At 53.6% G+C, this 22,310-nt stretch overlaps 1 protein-coding gene across 2 annotated transcripts; it reads right to left on the bottom strand.

Annotated features, from left to right (window-relative positions):
• Positions 1 to 34: 34 nt before the first annotated feature.
• SART1 (spliceosome associated factor 1, recruiter of U4/U6.U5 tri-snRNP) lies at positions 35 to 20,882 on the bottom strand. 2 transcript variants are annotated; one of them, XM_073351692.2, is made up of 20 exons: positions 20,495 to 20,882; positions 19,013 to 19,067; positions 17,922 to 17,977; positions 15,980 to 16,106; positions 14,954 to 15,059; positions 13,554 to 13,631; positions 11,209 to 11,308; positions 9,916 to 10,058; positions 8,503 to 8,709; positions 7,163 to 7,284; positions 6,918 to 7,060; positions 6,451 to 6,581; positions 5,054 to 5,224; positions 4,265 to 4,375; positions 3,940 to 4,027; positions 2,585 to 2,675; positions 1,851 to 1,986; positions 1,428 to 1,517; positions 780 to 901; positions 35 to 532 (listed from the first exon to the last, which is right to left on the bottom strand). In XM_073351692.2, the coding sequence occupies exons 1-20, from the start codon at positions 20,838 to 20,840 to the stop codon at positions 514 to 516; spliced, it is 2,442 nt and encodes an 813-aa protein (XP_073207793.1). In that variant the 5' UTR covers positions 20,841 to 20,882; the 3' UTR covers positions 35 to 513. The 2 variants fall into 2 exon arrangements, with proteins under 2 accessions (XP_073207793.1, XP_073207792.1); XM_073351691.2 differs by having other exon boundaries at positions 5,054 to 5,227; positions 20,495 to 20,881.
• Between the last annotated feature and the right edge of the window lie 1,428 nt (positions 20,883 to 22,310).

The following is a 22,310-nucleotide window of genomic DNA, read 5'->3' on the forward strand; positions in this document are numbered from 1 at the left end:
AAGTATCTCCGTACGGGCAAGAACAGGCCCCAGCTCCCAGACAGGAATTGGTGCTTTTAATGGGTGATTTGGTTTGACATCAATACAAAAACAAGGTTTTGGTGCCAAGAGTCACAGTTTCTTAACTATATACACAGCCCTGCCCCCGCCTGTGGGGGCGAGGGCAGGTCAGCCTGTCTTGCATCCAAGACATCAAGAGTTGAAGGGAGAGTTTAACTGCACCCCAGCATCTTACTTAGGCACAGGCAGGAGTCCCCTCTGTGGCATGGGGCAGAGGGACACCACCCCAGCAGATGCTGAGAGGTGGAAGCCACTAGAGGGAAGCACTACCATGGGAAGTCCTCCCCCCTTGACTTCACAACTTGTAGGTACATGGTGAGGGTGGAGCAGGACTGGACCGTTGCCCCCGGGAGAGTAGAGACTCCCCACCATCAGAACCCAGGATGCACATGGTCAGATCAGATAGGAAGTGACAGGCAGACGGCATCTGCTTCCAGGATCAGTGCTAGCAGCTCACTTGGTGATGGTGTTTCTGTTGAAGCAATGAGAGAGGGGACATGAGTGAAGGACCAGGACCACTCAGGCCAGGGGGAAGAGGTCATCACTAACAGGGGTTACAGCTACAAAAGAGGCCATGCACTCCTATATTAGCCCCACCAGACTTGGGAGAACCATGTCCTATGCTCCCCTCCAGACCACCTGCCCCAGGCCCCGGCTTCCCAGCACTGGGGAGGTCAGACAGACCAACCCTATGATGGCTGAGAGGACAGGGTACTTACGCATTCATGCTCTTGCCACTGCCGCTTAGCACAATGTAGGGGGTCTTCTGGGCCTTCTGCTTCTCCTGCAGCAGCGCTACCGTGCCCAGGGGCGTGTCGCTGGAGCTCATCTTCTTCAGCAGCTGAGAGAGAGGAGAGCCTGAGTCAGTACAGCCCCTTGCAGACTTTCACCAACTCAACTGTGATCCCAGGCTAACAGCCCATCCCATCCCATCCCACCTGCACCCAGTGCTGAGACACAGCCACCACGGAGGTGTAGGGTCTTATCAGTCCCTCACACAGCAAAGGAAGAACTCCCCTATTCCAGTTTAAACAGCAGGGGGAAGTAGAGGAGATGGTTAACCTGAAGAGTGATTTGGCCAGGACCCCAGGCTTAACAGCCAGACTCTGAGGCCAGAACACAACCATTGATGACTGCAAATAATCAGCACAGCACCCCTTAGTGCCACACAGGCACAGGAGCCAACACCGACCACAGTGGGAGAGCACCCACCCTATGCTGCTCCTGTGTCCCCCTGGGCTCTCCTCAGGTTTCCCATCCATGCCTGACTGCTTGGCCAACAGGATGAAGCTGGACCTGCCCCCACCCCTCTTTCAGCATCCTACAGGCTCTGCCCATGGGGAACTCCAGTCATGTCACCCACTCACCGCCTCCTCGTCCAGCTTCTTCATCCTCCTCTCTGTCTTCATCTTCCCGGAGCCCTTCCCATGGAAGCGGTGAGAGAGCTGCCGGAACGCCTGGGGACAAAGTGCACAGAGTGGGGGTCAGCACTGATTGTCACACAGCCCCACCTAGGAGCCTCCTGCCACCCGCTCCACACAGTACCAGGGCTGGGAAACCCCCAGCGCCCTTCCCCATCTGTCTGTGACAGTAGGGAGAGCAAGGGATCCCCGCCACAGAACTCCCCCTTCACTATCACAGCTCCCAGCCAACCCTCTCCCACCCCCCGAGAAAAAAACCTCTTTTCACCATCACAGCCGCTTCCCATGGGGGAAATGGAGGGGAAAGACATGGATGCATCAGCACTGCCCACCCCCTACCCCGGGCGCCCCCATGTCCCTTCCCACTACCTCCTTTGGGGTGAGCTTGCGACCCGTCTCATCCACATATTCAATCTTGACGTCAGGCTTGTAGCCATCCTTTTCCTTGAAGTCCTGGGTGAAGCCCCGGTACTCCTCCCGCCGGCTGTACTTGTCATCAATGGCCCTGCGGGAGCCCAACCCAGAAGGTTATTTCAGTGGCGGGGCGGATGGCTGCTCTCCGCGCAGTCACTGCTGATCCCAATGTGATGCTAGAGGGCGCTCTCCCCTTGCAGTCAGTGCTTGCCCCAGCGTAGCACTAGGGGGTTTCTGTCTTGAATGAGATGCGAAACCAGGGCTCTTAGCCCTCTGGCCACTAATGATCCCTAGGCACTCGGCCTTTCAGTGGCACGAGACCTAGGCCCAGGTCTACAATAAGGGTTATGGGTGTTACTGGGAGTGCATGACCAGTGTCCACATCACCCAAACCACCAGCACAACAACTGCCTCCTTGCTGCCAGTCTCCGCTGCGTGACCGTTGGCATCCTTCTGGGGTTAGGGGAACCAGCCATGGGGCAGGACACTGCCAACACCTATTCTGGCAACAGATCTTATGGCACCCACTCCATGCCCCTCTTGTGGTGGCAAGTGCTACAGACATGGCTAGCACAGTGGGGCTTTAACTCAGGCAAGAGGCCCAGGTGCCAAGACCCAGAGGTGGCAGATCCAATTTCAGCTACTGATGATCTACCCCGGGGCTTCGCCTGCCCCACAAGGCCACTTACATCTTATCCTCAATGCAGTACACGGCTGAGGGTAGCGACTTGTTGGGCGCCTTCACCCTGGCCACTTTCTGCACTGTCGTCTCCAGCAGGCCTGCAGTGAGCAGAAGAGGCATGGATCAGGCCCTGCCCAGGGGCAGTAAGTGCTCTGGGAAGCTTCCCCCTCACCATAAACACCAGCCCCAGAGATCTCAGAGCTGCTGGATCACACAGGGAGAAAGGGCTTTCAGGGGCAGCATGGCCTAGTGGGCAGGGCAGTAGACTGGGACTCAGGACTCCTAGGCTCTATTCCTAGCTCTGACACACCTTGGGCACTTCAGTTCCCCTCTCAGGGGCTCTGTCCCACTCGGTGACGAAACGGGACTGTTCTTAATGTTTCCTCTGAATAGTGTGGGGGTGCCTCAGTTTCCCCTGTGCAGTTCTTAAGTATCTAGGTGGTGGGATAAGGGTGTATGATCATGGCAGAGCCCTAGAGGGCAGGTATGTGCAGGGGTCTGGACACAGAGAATGGCCAACACCCTGTTTCCTGGCAACTGATGGCCTGGGCCCTTCCCCCCTGCAAGGTGAGAGCTAAAGGGTTGGAGAACAAAGGAATCAGGTGACCTCCTGGCCCAGGAAAGGGACAAAGCCCAGAGGAGGGGGGGCTGGAGATAGTTTCAGTTTGGGGCTGGCTGGGGATATGGAGTGAAGTGCCAGACCTGGTTGTCTGGCTCACTGCCCCCCAGAATGGACCCAGCTGAGGGGTCCTGTTCTCTGCACCTACAAGCTCTGTTTTAGACCATGTTCCTGTCGTCTAATAAACCTTCTGTTTTACTGGCTGGCTGAGAGTCATGTCTGACTGCGAAGTTAGGGTGCAGGACCCTCTGGCTTCCCCAGGACCCCGCCTTGGCGGACTCGCGGTGGGAAGCGTACGGAGGGGCAGAGGATGCTGAATGCTCCGAGGTCAGACCCAGGAAGGTGGAAGTTGTGTGAGCTGTGTGTCCTGAAGACAGTCTGCTCACAGAAAGGACACTGGTTTCACAGAGTCCTGACTGGTTTAGTAGGGAGCAGTTCCAGAGCATCGCCCGGGGACTCCGTGACACCCTCCCACCCTTTGTTTAGGCTGAGCTCTCCAGGTCGGGGACTGCCTCATTGACTGCACAGCGCCCAGCATGACAGGGGCTGCGATCTCTGTAGATCTTGCCTTACTACAATTTAAACAAAGTTCACTCCGGTCACTAAGTACCAGGGAGGGTTTTCAGAGAGGAGTTGGGCCCTGCTGTGAACAGGGAGCAGTCATCTGTATGTAGCACAGCAGGCAAGCATGGGAACCCAAGAGGATTCTGGGACAGGGGGCTCATCCTGAGCTCCCCACTTACCTTTGTTCTGACAAAGCAAGAGGGCAGCAGCTAGGCCCCGGTTCACTATGGGCTCCTCATCCAGGATGGTGGTAGAGGATGCTGAGAACTGCAAAGGGGGAAGACAGGGTTCAGGGCTTTGGACTCATCTGTTTAAAGAGTCCCCTGCTATGCCAGCCCTGGGCTCCCCTCCCACAGCTCTGCCAGTGCCCCTCAATCCTGACTGACAGCCCCGCAGGGTTCATTGTGTTCACTGGAGGGGGGGGAGGGAAACGCATGTCGGGGAAGCTATGAATGCAGTGACACCTGTCACCGCCCACACACCCCTTCCCCAAATTGTACTCACATCCTGCTGCTGTTTCTCCTCATCTAGGTTGACCGTGCTCCAGCCGATGTTTTCTTCACCATCAGAGTCTGAGCCTCCATTTCCTGACCTCTCATCATCCCTTTCAAAGTCCTGAAAGCAGAAGAGAGGCCACCCGGGGCATCAGCATGGGGGCCCCCAGCTGGGTGGCTTAGTGGGGCTGGGATCACTGCAGAACATGTGCCACAACATGCAATGCAGCTCCATGCTCCCAGCTAGGGCTGGCCAAAGAGCCCCAAAACAGAAGCACTTCTGCCACCGCAGTGCCTCCTGGGAGTGGTAGTTTGGTTGTTTCACTTGCCCATTTTCCTTTATAGGTCAGACTCCATATGCCAGGACGCTCCATGGCCAAAAACTCCCACGATGTAGTGCTGTTCTGCACCAGAGGAAAGACCCTGATGTAGAATGGGAACTTCAGTCTGTCCAGGAAGCCCAGCCCATAAAGGAAAATGGGAGCATGACGTACCTGGATCACAGTTCCCATAAGGCACCATGGCAACATATCTGAATCAACCCCCAACCCATTACTATCCCCGCCCTGGGCTCTCCCCGAACCCACCCAGTTGTGCTGGTGCCGATCAGTCTCAACCCACAGCCGGCTACTATCACCGTCCTGGGCTCTTCTCCCCCACCCCACTCTGGCGGTGTCCCATAATTTTGACCCACAGCCCTCTGCTCCTGCTAGTTCTGCTGATGCCCCTCTGTCTAGGGCAGGTTCCTTTCATCCCAGCCCACTCTGGGGCAAGGGGAGGAATCCCCAGGAAGCCGCACCATGAGCTCCTCCTGGTCCTCGCGGTTGCCGGCCAGCCCATAAGTGGGGATCTCGCCCAGTGTGCGGCAGAACTCCGAGGTCGCATTGAAGACTATCGCTCCTTTCCTCTCTAGCTCCTCGTCGTCCTCCCGGCTACGGCGGGTCTCCAGTTTCTTGACGATCTCAGTGACCTGCTTCAGGAGCAAGAGGGCTGGGTTAGACAGCAGCTGGGCGCTAATGAGGCTGGGGGCTTGCGCACTGAACCAAGGATCACTAGGAGCCCCCAGAGTCAGGGCAGCCCCAGCAGGGCAGCTGGACCTGTGCTCAGGGGAAGGGTGTGACTGGGCACCACATGCTCCCTTCTGGGATGGCGGGTTCAGTCAAGGAGCATGGAGGCCAAATGCATCCATCCATAGAACAGGGTCACCCCAGAATCCTCTCCCTGGCTCTAGGAGGGAAGTGGGGTCTAGGGATTTGTAGGGAGCCAGGGTGGCTTCCCTCCGAACCAGAGGGTAAAGAGCCACCCTCTCAGCCTGAGTGGGCGGGGCCAGACCAAGTTTATGCCAATCCCCGGAAGGGGAGGGGTGGGACAGGAAGTACAAAGGACAGGGCCCTTTGCCCAGTGAGGAGAGCACCAGAGAGGGAGACAGACACAGGCTGCTCCCTTGCGATCCTGCTGCCGATCCAGGGGAGGCCCTGGGCCAGGAGGAACCTGAACGGGAGGAAAGCCTGTGGCGACCAGGACTGCCAGCCGCTGAGTACCCAGAGGACCTGGAGGGGCCCAGCTGTAGCCCGGGCCAGCTGAGTCCGACACAGAGGGGGAGCTGGAGCTGCCAGCAGCGGAATACCCAGACGAGCTGGAGGGACCGGAGAGACCCACTTGAGAGACCGGGGAGGAAGTAGCCCGGGGGCAGAACTGCACCGTGGGGTGGGGGTGTTTGGTCAGCGGGCGCGGATGGCCCCCCGCTGACCGAGCAGCGGGACCTTCAGCCCCCGCCACTGTCAGGGCCCTGGGCTGGAACGCAGTGGAGCTGGGTGGGCCTGCGTTCCCCTAGCCCGGCCAACCAGCCTGAGGGGCGCGCTGCAGACTCGTGCCAGCGCTCCTTTCCCGCTAATTCCCCAGTGCCCGAAAGGTGTGACTAAGGCCTGCCAGTGGGACCATAGCCCTCCATCGCCCCTTAAAGGCTAGGAGGACCAACGAAACCTGTCACAGGGTTAATGATTCCTAGGTTCCCAGCCCAGCTCTGGGAGGGGAGTAGTCTCCAGTCAGGGGGCCCACATTAGGAGCCAGGATTCCTGGTCTCTCTCTCTGATTCCATTCTATTCCATATGGTTATGACAGTAACACTCAGATGGCCTCCCAGACCATCATCAAAGCCCCGCACCCTGATTCCACCTGTGGACCAGGCCTCCTCACCTTCTCCCCACTCTCCTTCAGTTGCTGCATCTGCCGGAGCTTACGGCCCTTCTCCAGCTGCTTCTGCAGCTCCTGCTCCGCCTCGTCCTCCTCCAAGGCAACTGGGGATTTGGGCACTTTCTCAGCCTCCTCTGCGGGGAAAGAAACATAGGGGCATGGAGTCAACAACAGCAACGAGCATCCCAAGGGCCTTTGCTTCAGCAGGGTGGGGTCCTGCGGGGAGCATCAGGCCAGCCACTGGAGGCTGCTGGGTAAGAACCAGGCTCCAGGGCCCGACACACTAACCCAGTGCTTCTCAACTTTGATACCAGAGACTGGCTATGCTGCCTTCCTAAACTGTCAGGGAGATCTCAGGGACTGGCATCAGTCCACAGACCAGTTGAGAAAAACTCCTCTAACCCACTAGACCCCACTCTCCTCCTAGAGCAGGGGAAAGAACCCTGGAGTCCTGGGTCCCAGCCCCTCACCATCGCTGCTGATTTCCATGTTCTCTACCCGGGTGTCATCCGACTGGGATGGCAGGTCTGCAGGCTGGTTCACAATCTCTTCCATGTCCCCTTCCTCCTCCTCCTCCTTCTTCCTGTGAGCCCTCCTCCCTCGGCCCCTTAACCTGTGGGGAAGAGAGAACTTGGTTAGCACATGAACCAATCCCGCACAGCCCTCTTGGTCTCTCCACCCACAGGACTGGACTCCCCTGCCCCCCCCCGGTTACCGGGAGCCAAAGTCGCTCTGCTTTGTCTCATTGCCCAGGGGCAGCAGATCATCAGCTTTCACTGGCTTCTCCTTCTTCCGCAGCTTCTTCACCCGCCGTTTGGTCTTCTTGAAGGTGATGTTCTGCATGGGAGAGACCAAACGGGTCAGTGAGGCACAGCCTCTATCCCTCATCCACACAGCATGGTCCTGACCTGGTGTGTAGCACCTTGTCTGCAATCCCCATGAGCACCCAGGGCCCAGCACCTTGCCAACCACCCCCTCACACATCTACCCAGGAGCACCTGTGGCTCCACGCCCCCAGCATCTGTACCTAGAACCACAAGTCCAGGCGCATGCCCCACAGTGCCACTCCCTAATACACACACGAGCAACTGGGACAAGGCACTGTCTTTAACACACCAGGCCAGGGGGTGGCTAGAGCCCAGCGCTCCACTCCAGTCCCACCAGTCCACAGGTAGTCTGGTCTTCAGAATATCAGGGTTGGAAGGGACCTCAGGAGGTCATCTAGTCCAACCCCCTGCTCAAAGCAGGACCAATCCCCAACTTTTGCCCCATATCCCTAAATGGCCCCCTCAAGGATTGAACTCACAACCCTGGGTTTAGCAGGCCAAAGCTCAAACCACTGAGCTATCTCTCCCCCTCTTGTAAGACAAGGTAAGAATCCAACACCCCTTTGCAAACATTCTCTGTATATGAGAGGCAGCACTATCATGGGATTGGGAGCCAGGACTCCTGGGCTCTATTCCCAGCTCTGCCACTAACCTTGGGGTCAGTCCCATTTCCTCTATGCCTCAGCCCCATCTTTTGTCTAATCAGACTGAGCTCTCTGGGGCAGGGACTGTCTCTCTGTGCATGGGAGGGGTCCTGTCTCAGTTTGGGGGCTCTGTGCATTGCCTGGTGCACAGTGGGGTCCTGATCTCAGTCAGGGGGTGCTTTGCAGCACCCAAGACAATCCCCCTCCAAGCGCTATTGTAACAGACATAATAGCATTAGCCACAGTTTCACAGAGTTTAAAGATCATCTAGTACAGGCCCCTGCAGCAGCAGGGAATAGATGAGGTAAGACATGCCCAGCAGATGACCTCTGCCCCATGCTGCAGAGGGAGGTGAAAACCCCTACGGTCCCTGCCAATCTGACCTTGGTCTAATTCCTTCCCGATCCCAAATCTGGCCATCAGCTGGACCCTGAGCGCCTGGCAAAGCCCATCAGCCTGGCAACTAGAGAGAGGATTAGGTGGACCAAGTCAGAGCCTGGCTTGCCCCACATCCCACTACTGCAATAGGGACCTGGATCCCGGAATAAACGAGTAGCAGGTGCTACTGCAGGAGGCCTCCTTACCATCTCCTCTGGGGTGAAGTACTCTGAGGCCAGGTGCAGACCAGGCATGTCTAGGCTCTGGGCCTGGCTGCGCAGACTATCGCGAACCTGCTGCAGCTCCCGCTCCCATGAGCCATCTGCCATGCCGCCCGAGTCCAGCTTGAAGGATTTCTTCTTCTCCCCTTCGATCTCCTCATCATACTTAGACAGGACATTCTTGTGTTTGTACTGGGGGAGAGACAGCACGTGAGCCTCCAGCACAGAGACCTTCCAGGGTCAGGCAGCATAAGGCATTCCAGCAGGGATGCAAGACGGGAATCAGAACAACAGGTTTGCGGCTCATGAGCTGCCCATGTCTTCCCCACCACTGCTCGTTCGGGCTTTCACTCAATATGCCCTGCCCCCTGCTGATTGGCTGTTTTCTCTAACTCCCTCCCACGCTCCAGTTCATGTTCTCTGCCTTCCTTGGTCTGGTTAGCTACACCACCTCCAATCCCACAAACAACCCACCTCCCGCTTAAACAAACCATGGCACCTCTCCACTTTTCATAGATCTATAGAGTTTAAGGCCTGAAGGGACCATTAGAGCATCTACTCTGACTCCTGTCTATCACAGGCCAGACAGTTTCATCCATTTCCCCCTGTATTTAACCCAATACCTGGCATTTGGCGAAAGCCTCTCCCAGTAAGGCATCAGTCTGAATTTGAAGCCATTAAGAGAGCACTATTTAGATTATTCCACGTCTGGAGCATTGCCTGCCACCACCAGGGCCCCCCCACCCCCAGATTTCAGCTATGAGGCAGGTCACAGAGCCTGCAGTGGGAGCCCCCGCACCGCACTGTTGGGCAGAGAAATGAGCCCCCGCACCGCACTGTTGGGCAGAGAAATGAGTCACAGCACCGACTATAATGCCCTTCCCCACTCCAGGCAGATTCTCCACACCTCTCAGGATCAGGTTTTGAACTGCAATCCCTATGGACAAAGCTAGTCCATAGTCCCGGCCTCCGTTGCCAGCCAGGAATACACCCACTGAGTAGGTCAGTGCTCGGACTAACCTACATGAAGGAGTCTTCCCAGGCAGGCCAGGAAATGCTCTGCACGCTAACGGCATGGCCGTTTAAAACCACCGTACTGCTGTAACCCAAGAACACTGATGCCCCTGGGCCTGGATTGAAGGAGGTTAGAGAACAGTGTTAAGTCACAGCCACCAATCACAGGGGGTTTGCTAGTTGCTTGATTAAAGGAGGTTGCTTTGGGAATCTAGGTCACCTATGACCACATTTCACGGCTACCTTTAGCCCAGTGACTCCAAGCACATGGGCGCGCACGCACACACACACACACCCCCACCGAGGAACCTGGGCCCATTTTAAACTACAGGAGGAGGCCTGAGAACCAGTGCAGCCTGCCCTTGTATCCTGTGCTGCTCTTACAATCGCCATGTCATCCACACTCTCCTCCTCCTCATAGGGCCTGTACTCCGGCTTCTTCTTCCGCAGTTCCACATTCTTCTTAGCTTTCTCCTTGTCCACTATATTGACGTTCACCAGGACATCGTCCTCCTCCTGAAGGACACCTGGGAGACAAGATACCATCACCACTGGGTTACCATACAGCCCTGGCTCAGCCCCAGCCACAGTGCTCCCAGCACTGTAGCTAACGACCACGGACTGTCAATCTATTCATTGCCCGCTGCGTTCAAGGGCTTCAGTTGGCCAGCAGAAACAAGAGGACTTCCCTCTCCTCTAGCTTTGCAAGATGCTTTACATCTGGCATTTAATCCCCCACCACGCCCCAGAGAGGCTCCAAAGAGGGAAACAGAGCCCCATCACATCTAAGTGACTTGCCAGAGTTCAGTCAGTGGCAGCACCCATGGTAGTGCCCAGGAGCTCTAGTCACGGACCAGGACCCCTTGTGCTAGGTACTATACAAACAGAACAAAAAGACAGTCCCAGCCCCAGAGAGCTGCCTGTCTAAATAACCCCTGACTTTTTTCGGTCATCCTGCTCTATCCCCTAGGCCACCCTCCCTCCCACTTCCAATATGATTATGGGAAACTGCAGCGAATCATTAGTGGCTCAGGGCCTGCTGTACTGAGGGCAGGCAGTATGCTAATAAATGCATTCCCCAGTCAAAGGGCTTCTTTCACAGTGGGTGTAACACTGAGTTTGATGGAGTTCTGCCTTCTGAAACCTGTACAAAACCTGCCCCGTGCTGCCCAGATTCCAGAATATCCACCATTATCTCCATTCAGTGAATAGAGGCAGTGCAGCCTAGAGGGGAGGGTGCTGGATTGTGAGTTGGAGATTTGGGTTCTATTCCCCGCCAGGTGACCTTGGGCAAGGGCCTCTCTGTGCCTCAGTTCCCCCTCCCATCCTTTGCCTGTTTAGACTGTGAGCTCTCTGAGGCAGGGATTACTTGAGGGTAGGATCTGTGCAGCACCCAGTGTAACTGTATTGGTTGATATATCACACACACACAGTTCTACCAGTACATAATCTGTGTGTAGAACTTGTGAGCAATTCCACTAACAGCTTTCCCCCCCCCCCTAGGGATTTATACAGACAGGTCAGAAAATAAATTCAGATTTTATAGCAGGGGAGCAGGGAGTGGGGAAAGCCCTAGTGGTAGCCATGTTGTCTCAATACAGGCAGCCCTGCTCTCCACCAGAATAATCATTACCCCACTCCCATGCTGAGGGGTGCAAGGGAAGTCCCTTTGGTTACCTTTGTCTTTGAGGGTCAGAATAACGGTCTTTCCTTCCTCAAACGAATCAATGGTGTGTTCCACCGTCAGGCCCTGCAGATCCCGGGAGCTGTAGTGATCCTGGAGATAGAGGAAAATCGAACAGGAGGCATCAGGCTGAAGGAAGTCAGCTTGGGAGGAGAAGGCATGAATGCCAAGCCAGAACTCAGGCACAGCCACCCGTCCCCCAGAGGGCAGTAGAGTCATTAGAGAGATTACAGAGCCAGAAGAGGTCACTGTGATCATGTTGTCTGACCTCCCATGCAACACAGGCCATACGACAGCCCTGAATTAATTCCTGGTTGAATCGGAGCAGATATACTAGAAAAACATCCAACCTTGATATAAAAATTGCCAGTGATGGTTTCATAACCATACAGCTAAGGGTAGCCTAGAATTCCTCCTTACCTGTAAGGGGTTAAGAAGCTCTAATAACCTGGTTGGCACCTGACCAAAAAGACCAATGGGGAAAGAAGATACTTTCAAATCGGTGGGGGCGGGGGGTGAGATGGGGGGTGTTGCGCTCTTTGTTTTTTGTTCTCTTGGGAAGCAGAGAAGCACCAGGTCAGAAAATTCCTCCTCCCAGGACATGTTAGATTACCTTTTGTTTTCAAGTTGTGAATTTTCCCCTGTATTAAGCGAGAGGTTTATCCCTGTTTTTTGTAACTTTAAAAGTTTTACCTAGAGGGGAATCCTCTGTGTTTGAATCTGATTGCCCTGTAAAGTTACCTTCCATCCTGATTTTACAGAGGTGCATCTTTTACTTTTTTTTTTTCTTTATAATAAAGTTCTGTTTTTTAAGAATCTGGTTTACCTATTTGGTTGGTATATTATTCTCAAGCCTTCCCAGGAAGGGGTGTAGGGCTTGGGGAGATATTTTGGGGGAAAACAGGAATTCCAAGTGGCCCTTTCCCTGATTTTTTGTCTAAATCACTTGGTGGTGGCAGCGTACCGTCCAAGGACAAAGGATTTGTGCCTTGGAGAAGTTTTTAACCTAAGCTAGTAGAAATAAGCTTAGGGGGCTTTCATGTGGGTCCCCACATCTGCACCCTAGAGTTCAGAGCGGGGAGGGAACCCTAACAGATGGAGAATGCACCACAGCCCTTGGGAAATTCTTCCAACGGTTACCTCCTCTCACTGGGAAAAATGTGCTTATTTCCAGTCTGAATTTGTCTAGCTTCAGCCTCCAGCCATTCGCTCTTGTCAAATCTTTGATAATGGAGAGCTCTTCAAACTAGCAGACAAATTTCTGTCTCCTATGTAGGTCCTTACAGACTGGGATCAAATGGCTACTGATAACCTTCTTTTTGTTAAGTTAACTTGATTGAGCTTCTGGTGTGTCTCACTCTAAGGCAGTTTCCAATCCTTTAATAATGCTCGTGGCTCTTCTCTGCACCCTCCCTGGTTTATCAATGTCCTTCTGGATTGGTGCACACCAGAACTGGACACAAGATCCAGCAGCCAAGCATTGTATGGTTTCAGCTTTGTACAGAGGCTAGAGATGCAGGTTTCAGATCAGATGCCTGGAAGTGGGGGACCTTCAGTTTCTACCCTAGAGCAACGCCAGGCTGCATGGGGAAGCCACCACTGTAGCACTCATGGCCCAGTTCACGCTAGAGAGTAACTGCAACACTAGTGAAATCAACAGAGTCGCATTGAGGTAAGGGAGCAACTCTGGCATGGATCAGTGCCATAGCACATGGAGTCCTGGATAGTCTCCGGGAAAGCCATTGTGAAAATGGAGACATCAATACTACTGCATTTCAATAAGCAAACATGGCCAGCCCTCCTTGCCAGCACACTCCAGAGGTGTGCAGGAGACCCCTTCTCTTTCTGGGGGCACTAGGATCCATGCAGCACTCCCCACCCATCAGCCACATACGCTATAGAGCAAGAAACTGCAGGGAGAAGCCAGCCAGAGACTGAAACTGGAAGGAGCAAAATAGTACACTATTTTGTACTGATCTGAAGGAACTTCTCTGCCCTGCACTGACTGGGGTTTGCTCCACCCTGCTCCCTTCTGTCTCTTCACTTCAGACTTGCTTCACAGCTTCCCCTCATACCCTCCCTACCCTGCCCCCTCTCCCCATTTCCTTTCCCCTCCCAGGAACAGCTATCATGCGGTTTGTGGCCATGGCATTGTTCACTCTGCTTCTGCATACTACACCTTTCCCCCAGCTGTATCTGTCCCCACCATTTAGCATGTACGATCCTTGGGGCAGGGACTGTTTGTACAGGGTCTAGTACAATGGGGCCCTGGTCGTTGTTGGTCCCTAGGTACTGCTGAGGTATTTGCACTCTGCCAGGACCTCCAGGTTGCTCTCACCTTCTTCTTCTGCCCAAACTCCTCTTCCACAAGACTGCTGATGCCGAATTCCTGGTCCATCTCTTCAAGGAGTTTAGCCTGAATTTAACAAAATAGAAACAATTCTGATGCTTTTAAAATTAATCACAGTCATATAGGACGTATTAAGATATAGGGTCTAATGCAGAGCTCCTCAAAGTGTGGGGCGCGCCCCCCTAGAGGGGTGTGGAGAACCATCCTGGTGGGAGCGGCTGGGCGTGGGCCAGCCCCCACAGGGGCAGGGAGGGAGCACCACCCAGCCCCTCCCCATTCTGCTTCAGTCCCACCCAGAGCCGCATCCCCGGCTCCCATCCCCAGCCTTGGCGCAGCTCTGATTCCAGCCCTGGAACAGCCCCCAGCCTCGGCCACAGCTCGGTTCCGAGGGCTGAGGGTGGGGGCAAGGCCAGGAACAGAGACACACCTGACCACGGGCCCAGCTGCTGGCCCCCACCACAGCCCAACTGCGGCTCCGCTCCCAGCTCAGTCCTGTTCCTGGCTCCAGCCCCACGCCCAGCGTCAGCCCACTTAGCCCTGTCCGCCACCCCACAAGCTGCAGCCCTGCTCCCAGCCCCACCAGGCCTGACCCTCAAAAACTTGGTCTAGTGGCCAAAAGTTGGGGGAAGGGCTGGGAGCCAGGCCATATACGTTCCCAGCACTGGGAGGGTGTAGAGTCTAACGGTTAGAGCTGGGGTGCAAGGCATTAGAACTCCTGGTTTCTATTACCCACTGAACATGGTCTAGTAGTCAGAACAGGCATGCATGGGGGAGAGAACCAGAACTCCTGGCCCAACCTTGCCATTTAATCCATTTGTACCCTATCACTTTCTCTATGTCTGGTTCCTTGATATTGTTTGGGGACCTGCACAGTGCCTGGCATGATGCCTCCCTCCTGGCTGGGGTCTGTAGGCACTACCATAATACACCTAAACAACACAAGGGCTAAGTCTGGCTGCTGTCTACACCTTCCAACCTCTGTAGCAAGCTCATAGCTCAATAGGAGCTGGCTAAGCTGAAGAGTATTACTTCCAAAGCATACAACAAGCCATCAGCACAGCCCCAGTCCAACACAACACCCCCTTGCATGCAGTCCCAGGCCAGCAAACGTATGCTCTCGCATCAGCCGGCCCAGAATACCAACCACCATGCAACACTCTGCCACATGCGGCGAATTACAGCCTTAGTTCCTTATTGCAGCGGCAACCCAAGAGCTGGCACAGCTGAGAGCAGGGCAGATGGCACCAACTGCTGGGACAGGGATGGAACATGCTTTACTACTGGATTGAAGACAAGGGCAGCTGGGTACATGTCACACATAGTGCTAGTGTTCCCAACGAGGCACCCATGCAGCCCAGAAGCTCCTGAGACTCCAGGACTACACTAACCCTCTTCTCAGCCAGCTCCTTCTCAACCTGCAGTTTCCGGCTCCTCTCGATCCAGGCAGCGGTGTCATCCAGCCAGGGGTCATCCTCTCCCAGAGACTTGATTTTCCTGAAAGCGGGGAAACAGAGGAAGAAGCTAGCAGGAAAGAAGGCTGTTCTGCCTTGGAGAGCTCCCCACCACCGCCTCATCCTCCTTGGAGCCCTCTGGATCCTTGAAATGACCAGGAGCTCAAATGTCTTTCCTGTCCTCAGGAAAAGCACTGGTAGTTCAGTGGTAGAATTCTTGTGTCTGCCCCATAGGAGATCTGGGTTCAAATACTGGTCAATGCAGACCCATGTTTTAGAGAGGGATGGAAGAGGGAGAGAAGGAAAGGATGGTTCAGTTGTCAGGGCACTAGCCCAGGACTTGGGAGACCTGGGTTCCATTCGCAACTCTACCAGACTTCTTGTGTGACCTTAAGTCAGTCACTGGAGCTACCCAGTGACTCAGTTTCCCCATTCCAGAACTGACTATATTAACTACACTGAATACTCTTCTTCTCCATAGAAACATCCAATTCCGTTTGGAATCCAGCTAAATTCTCAACCTTAATATCCCATGATAATGAGTTCTGCAGGCTACTTCCGGCCAGAAGGGCCCTAGTATGGAATCATCTAGTCTGACCACAGTATAACACAGGCCATAGGACTGCCCTGATGTAACTCCTACTTGAACTAGAGCAGATCTCTTAGAAAAAGACAGCCAGTGACAGAGAACCCACCATAGCTCTTGGTCAGTTGTTCCAAGGGTTAATTATCCTCACTAGTAAAAATGTGTGCCTTACTCAATGACACATCTTGAGCAAAGTAGTCATTAGCTCAGGCTGTTAGAGCCAGACATCCCAGATTCAATCCTTGTTGCCTAACAGTTACATCCTTATATTTGTATAAAGCTTGGGGTCAGAGCAATGAGCAGTGGGTGCTGACACTGCATCACACTCAACAGTAATGGGACCAAGTACATACAAAGCAAATAGGGTGGGGGTTTACCCTAATTTCTGGTTGAGGAGCCGCTTCTCCTTAGCAGCTGCTAGCTTCTCCCGGATCTCCTCCCTCTGCTTCAGCACAATGGGGTTGATCACCTCAGCTGCCACAGGGTCCTCCTTACTGCCCACTTCTGCAGAGGAAAACACACAAGACAGAGGAGCTGCAGCAGGAGGAGTCAGGCAAGTATGTTACTGCCCCCCTCGCCACTTGCATTCCTCCTGTTAGTGCTTGGCAGGAGAAAAGAACAGCACAGGGATCAACTGAGTGCCTTGATCAGCTGGGAGAGGGCATGGGAGGAGTCTTACCACATCTGATCATGGGATGGACCTGATGTCTCTTCCCCTTGGCCAGGGCCAGAGCCCTGCTCCCTGTGGAAGGAGCAGCAGTGGGAACTGGCAGGCGTTGGGTCCAGAGGAGGAAGGAGACCACCATGCTCTAACCGACTGCTCAGCAGGGTGTCGGCATGTTTCAGCGTGCTTGGCCCAGGACAGTCCGTAGGCAGACACTGTGTGGTGACGCCACACAGCACAGCCTAGGCATCGGAGAGACCAGGAGAACCACGGGGTCTGTCTGTGTCCAGCAGCCTCCATAAACACCACCGCCAAGACCTGCTCTTCTCTACTAGGAAGGGGCGCTATAGCCACTGAGCCCTCCTACACCCTCCAGTTCTGTTTGCCCTGCCACCATGCCTAGTGCAGAAATGCATGCCGGGATGGAGTCCCCAGGGACCTCAGCTGACAGAGGGCAGAATTTTCAGAACCACTGAGCACTGCCTTAATCCTGCTCCTATGGGCTTCCATGGGGGGTTGTCAGGCCAACACTGAGTGCTTCTGAACAGCCCAACCAGAGCATCTTGCTGCCTGGATGAAGAGGAGAATTCAGATGGAATCTGGAGAGACTTCCAGCCAGCCCTCATCTTGCAGGACAGACCCAGGTTCGAGTCCCTGCTGTGTCACAGACTCCCTGTGTGACCCCAGACAAATCACTTAGGCCATGTCTACACTACAGACTTCACATCTACACTACAGACTTCTGTCAGCCAGGGGTCAGATTAGGTGTGACTGACAAGAGCAGAGCAGACAACTGCCCGCCTCTAGTGTAGGTGTAGCTATACAGAAAATCTGCACTTTGAGGAGTTTTGCTTTGTGGGAATAAGGTTACTCAACCTGAGCAAAGCCAGTACTAACTACTCAGTCACATGCTTCACCGGCATAGTATACAGATATTCTTATAGTGGTATAGTGCTCCTAGCACAGACATGGCCTCTGTCTTTCATTTCTTCATCTGTACAACACGGTATTAGTATTGTCTACCACTCCAGGGAGCTCTGTGGATAAACACATTAAAGGCTGAGGGGCTCAAATGCTACAGAGATAGGGGCCAGATAAGTACACACAAAAACAGTGTTTGTACAGCGCCCAGCACAATGCAGTCTTGGTCTGTAACTGGGGCTTCTTGGGTGCTACTGCAATACAAAGAGCCTAAGAAAAAAATATTTAATGAGTTCAGAAAGTTTAAGGCCAGAAGGGACCATTAGTCATCTAGTCTGGCCTCCTGTAAGGCACATGTCAGAGAATTTCAGCCAAATACCCCTATATTGAACCCAGTGACTTGTTACACCAAAACATTTCAGTCCTCAGAAGACACTTATGTGCCCCTTGCAGGGAACAGGAGAGACTTGGGCAACCCCAATACCCACAGGCCCTGCGATGGCAGGGAACTGATGAGAGATGAAGAGTGGGGCACAGGAACAAGGACCCTCCAGCAAAAACCCCAACCACAACACATCAAAGCGGGGGAACACTAAGATAGCAAAATACCAGAGACCCCACATTTTTGTGCCATTCCTACAAAGGGATGTTAAAGCCTTAACAAGTACAAAGTGGTTTCAGACCAAACACAAGGTTTGGGTTTTTGTTTTAATTAAGGTGAAAGCCAAACTTACCCTTTTTGATGGTATTGACTTCCAAAGGCTTCAGCCCAAGTTTAGCTCGGAGTTTACTGCAGATAGAAAGAAAGATGGGGTTATGTGGCATAACCATCAGAAATACACAGATCCTACAAGAGCAGGACTCATTTAGAGCACAGAGAAAAGATTCTCCAGTGGTTCAGGCATTAGTGTGGGACTAAGGACACCTGGGTTCAATTCCATCCCCGTCCTGTGTGACATCGGAAAAATCAGTCCATCTGTAAAACGGGGATAATAGCACTTCACCACCTCACAGGGGAGTTGTGAGGATATATCTATCAATGATTAGGAAGCTACAGGAATTGGGGGAGGCAGATAAGTACCTAAGCTTTCTTCTATGTTTGCACACTGGCTAGCACAATGTGGTCTTGGTTCATGACTGTGGTTCCTGGGCACTACTGGAACACAAGTGATAAAATCCAAGGCTGAGGCATGGCTGCTGAGTTCTCATTAGAGGAAATTAGGCATACAAATCCACTATGCCTTCCCTACGGACTGCACCTTGACAGTCGGAAAGCTATGTATCCAGTGACCTTGAGAGCTCTGCTGGCAGGAGCTTTAACTCCTGCCAAGGCAACCCAAGATCTCCCAAGTTTCTAGTCCAGTGTCCTGCCCACTAGGCCATGCTGCCTTCCCTCATAAAAAAAGATTACAGAAACACAACAAGGTAAACATTCCAGCAAACGGCATGACAGACAGGATGGCAGAGCCTTGGTCATGCCCTAAGCAATGTCTGATGGGCTGTGAAGATTTCAGATTCAGAGTCATCTTTGTGAATCTCAGACCAACTCCCCATTCATTTCTTTCCAGATCCCAAAAAGAGCCAGGGGGGCCTCTGCATTTTCAGCACCAACTAATTAGAGAAATAAATTACAGACCCCACATTTCCCACACACAAAATTAATGCCACTTACCCTTTCAGGGTCTCAGTTTCCCCACCTGTAAAACGGGGATAAAAGTATCGTCCAACCTCACAGGATGGAATAAATGCATTTGGTGCTCAGACACAATGAGAAGTGGTGGGGAGGGTGAGCACGTAATTACATTAGATATAGCATCTCACTTACTTGGTCTCTTCAATGCTGAGAGAAGCATCCCCCGAGCTAGCCTTTGAGCTGGCAGCTGTTTAGAGATAAGTCAGGGAGATGTTTGTAAACAAGACAAAAGTAACAGACCTCGTTTTCATAGATTTTAAGGCCAGAAGGGTCCACTCTGACCAACTGGTCTGACTTCCTGCTTAGCACATGCCAAAGACCACCACCCAGCTAAGATATGCTTTTTATAGCGAAAAGTGCTGTGAACACACACACCCCTTACAGGGACCTGAAAATTTAACTTGGTTCCTTTGGCTTTGCCCATCAGCTGGAATAAAGATCCCACAGAGGGAGCCAAGCTAGTTATTCTGTCGATGAAACAGAACAGACTCCAGCTCGCACTATTGTGGAGTGTCAGTGAGGTCAATGGCTAGATACCATGTCATGACAGAATATGGTACCATAAAACAGGGTGCTAGACAGATGTAGCCAGAAAGTGTGTCTATCCAGATCACAGGCCACACAGTTATCGTATAGAGTTATGTATTAAGACACCTTTTCGGGGCACTTTATACATAGATGTCTCATGATCAACCAAGGAAGTCCCTTCACAAAAGGTCTATCCTGAGCTCATCTGCTCCAAAAACCTTTCAGAACCCCTTTATGAGCAATTACAAACACATGCATGCTCACTCCCCAGGACAGGTGATGAGCTTACTCCTTGCTTTACTCTGATCTTTCATGCCCCTTCTCCATCAAACACCCCCCACCACCCAATAAATCAGCAAGTCATGCCTTCCCTAAACCTCATCCCCCACCACCTCCTCCAGGACAGCACCTGCAGCTTCTGCCTCCTCCAACCCATGAGACGTGTCATATCTCCCTCACCCATCAGAGACTATAACTCCACATCTCTACCCCATAAAAAATTCATGCCCTCTGACCTCTAAAGTTAATGACCCAGTGCCACAACACAGAAGGACAAACACGCACTCTGATCCCTCACCTAGCCCCTTCCCAACACCTGACCCCCATAACTTCTCCGCTAGCAGCCAATCCCCACCATAAACCCTCATAGTCAACCCAACACCCCCCCATAACCACCTCTAAACATCCAAAGACCCCTGCCACCCCAGAGCACTAATAAAACCTAATAAACTCTGTCCATTCCCTTACCTCATTAGCCACACCAATCCCTCCCCCTCGACCGCACAGACTCCATATCACCATAGCCCCTCTCCCTCCATATCTCATAGCCACACCCCACTCCCATAGACTACCCCACAGGGCACCCCACAGGACACCCCCACATTCCTTTCCCTCTGACCTCCTCAGCCCTTCCACTCTTAGCCACCAGTGACTCCGCCTCTGACTCCCACCTTCTCCCTTTGGACCCCTTCCCCGAACCCCGGTCCTCTCCCCTCAAACTCTTCTCTGGCTCTCGGGCCGCTCGTCCTAGAGCCTCCCGCTCAGCCCCCCGGGTCCCTCCCCTCATACCACCCCCCGGGCTCTGACCTGCCTCGTATCCCTCGTCGCGCTTCTCCCGCTTGATCCGCCTGGTCCCCTCAGCCTCCTGGGCGCCCCTGTCCCCAGCCCGGCCATGGCTACCCCGGGCCGCCGAGGCCGCCTCCTCTCCCCCACTCCGCCGGCTGCTCCGCTCCCCGCGGCTCCGGCTGCGCTTCCCCCGCCGCTCGCCGGACCCGCCGCTCCGGTGCTTGTGCTTCTTGTGCTCCCGATGCCGGGACGAGGACGAGGGGGCGGCGGGCGCCGGCTGAAGTTGTTGCGGTGGTTGCTGCTGCTCCTCAGAGCCCCCAGGGCCCCCGGTCTCCCCCCGCTCCCGGTGCTTCTTCGAGGAGCCCATGGAGACGCAAAATGGCACCGGCGCGACGCGAAGCTTCCGGGGTTGGCGCCACTGTGCTTCCGGGTCATTACCCACAAGTTGGGGTCCATTCCGCACTACTTCCGGGTAATTTACAGCCCACTTCCTGCTTGTCTACACGCCACTTCTGGTTTATGTCACTTCCTGTTTCCAAGCATTCGAATTCCGGGTTCTTTACACCTCACTTCCTGTTTACAAGGCTACTAGCTCCGGGTCACCACTACACACTTCCTACTTTCCGGAAGTTGCTGCAGCTGGCTGACCTTTGCCCCTAGGCAACGGGGATGTGCCATTACCATTGGAGGGGGCGGTGGCATATTTCTTCCCAGGGGAGCCGAGGGGCACGGGCTGGGGGGCAGCCCTATGGCGCAGAGCTGCCAGGTGCGGACACTGCGGGTTGAGGCGAAGTGGCGAAGAATTATAAAAATGAGCCACCAAACAAAGGCCTTCGGTTAGAGGGGGGTGAGTAGGGCACCGCCAGCGGCTGTACAGAGCCAGAGGCAGGACACACTGGACCATGGTGCCCCATAGAGCCCAGGCCCAGGATAGCTCAGTGGTTTGAGCACTGGCCTGCTAAACCCTGGGTTGTGAGTTCAATCCTTGAGGGGGCCATTTGGAAATCTGGGGCAAAAATTGGGGATTGGTCCTGCTTTGAGCAGGGGGGGTTGGACTAGATGATCTCCTGAGGTCCCTTCCAACCCTGATATTCTATGATTCTATGACACCAGCTTTCCAGACAGGCTCCAGCTACTCAGTACTTAGATACTATGCTTCACAGAAGCCATTTTCAGGCTGTTAATTTGTGGGGGAGGGATAGCTCAGTGGTTGAGCATTGGCCTGCTAAACTCAGGGTTGTGAGTTCAATCCTTGAGGGGGCCATTTAGGGATTGGGGGCAAAAATTGGGATTGGCCCTGCTTTGAGCAGGGGGTTGGACTAGATGACCTCCTGAGGTCCCTTCCAACCCTGATATTCTATGTGTGTGTGTGTGTGACCTTTCCCTGGGGGCGGGGGAAGGTGTCACCCTTCCCTGTGTGAACCCTAAAGCCTTAAAGATAAGAAAGTAAATTAAAAACTATGCAGTATTTCTTTTTAGCAAAAAGAAAAGGAGTACTTGTGGCACCTTAGAGACTAACCAATTTATTTGAGCATAAGCTTTCGTGAGCTACAGCTCACTTCCTCAGATGCATATCGTGGAAACTGCAGCAGGCTTTATATATACACAGAGAATATGAAACAATACCTCCTCCCACCCCACTGTCCTGCTGGTAATAGCTTATCTAAAGTGATCATCAGGTGGGCCATTTCCAGCACAAATCCAGGTTTTCTCACCCTCCACCCCCCCACACAAATTCACTCTCCTGCTGGTGATAGCCCATCCAAAGTGACAACTCTTTACACAATGTGCATGACAATCAAGTTGGGCTATTTCCTGCACAAATCCAGGTTTTCTC

Source organism: Lepidochelys kempii, chromosome 7 (assembly GCF_965140285.1).
Source record: "Lepidochelys kempii isolate rLepKem1 chromosome 7, rLepKem1.hap1, whole genome shotgun sequence".
Taxonomy (NCBI): domain Eukaryota; kingdom Metazoa; phylum Chordata; order Testudines; family Cheloniidae; genus Lepidochelys; species Lepidochelys kempii.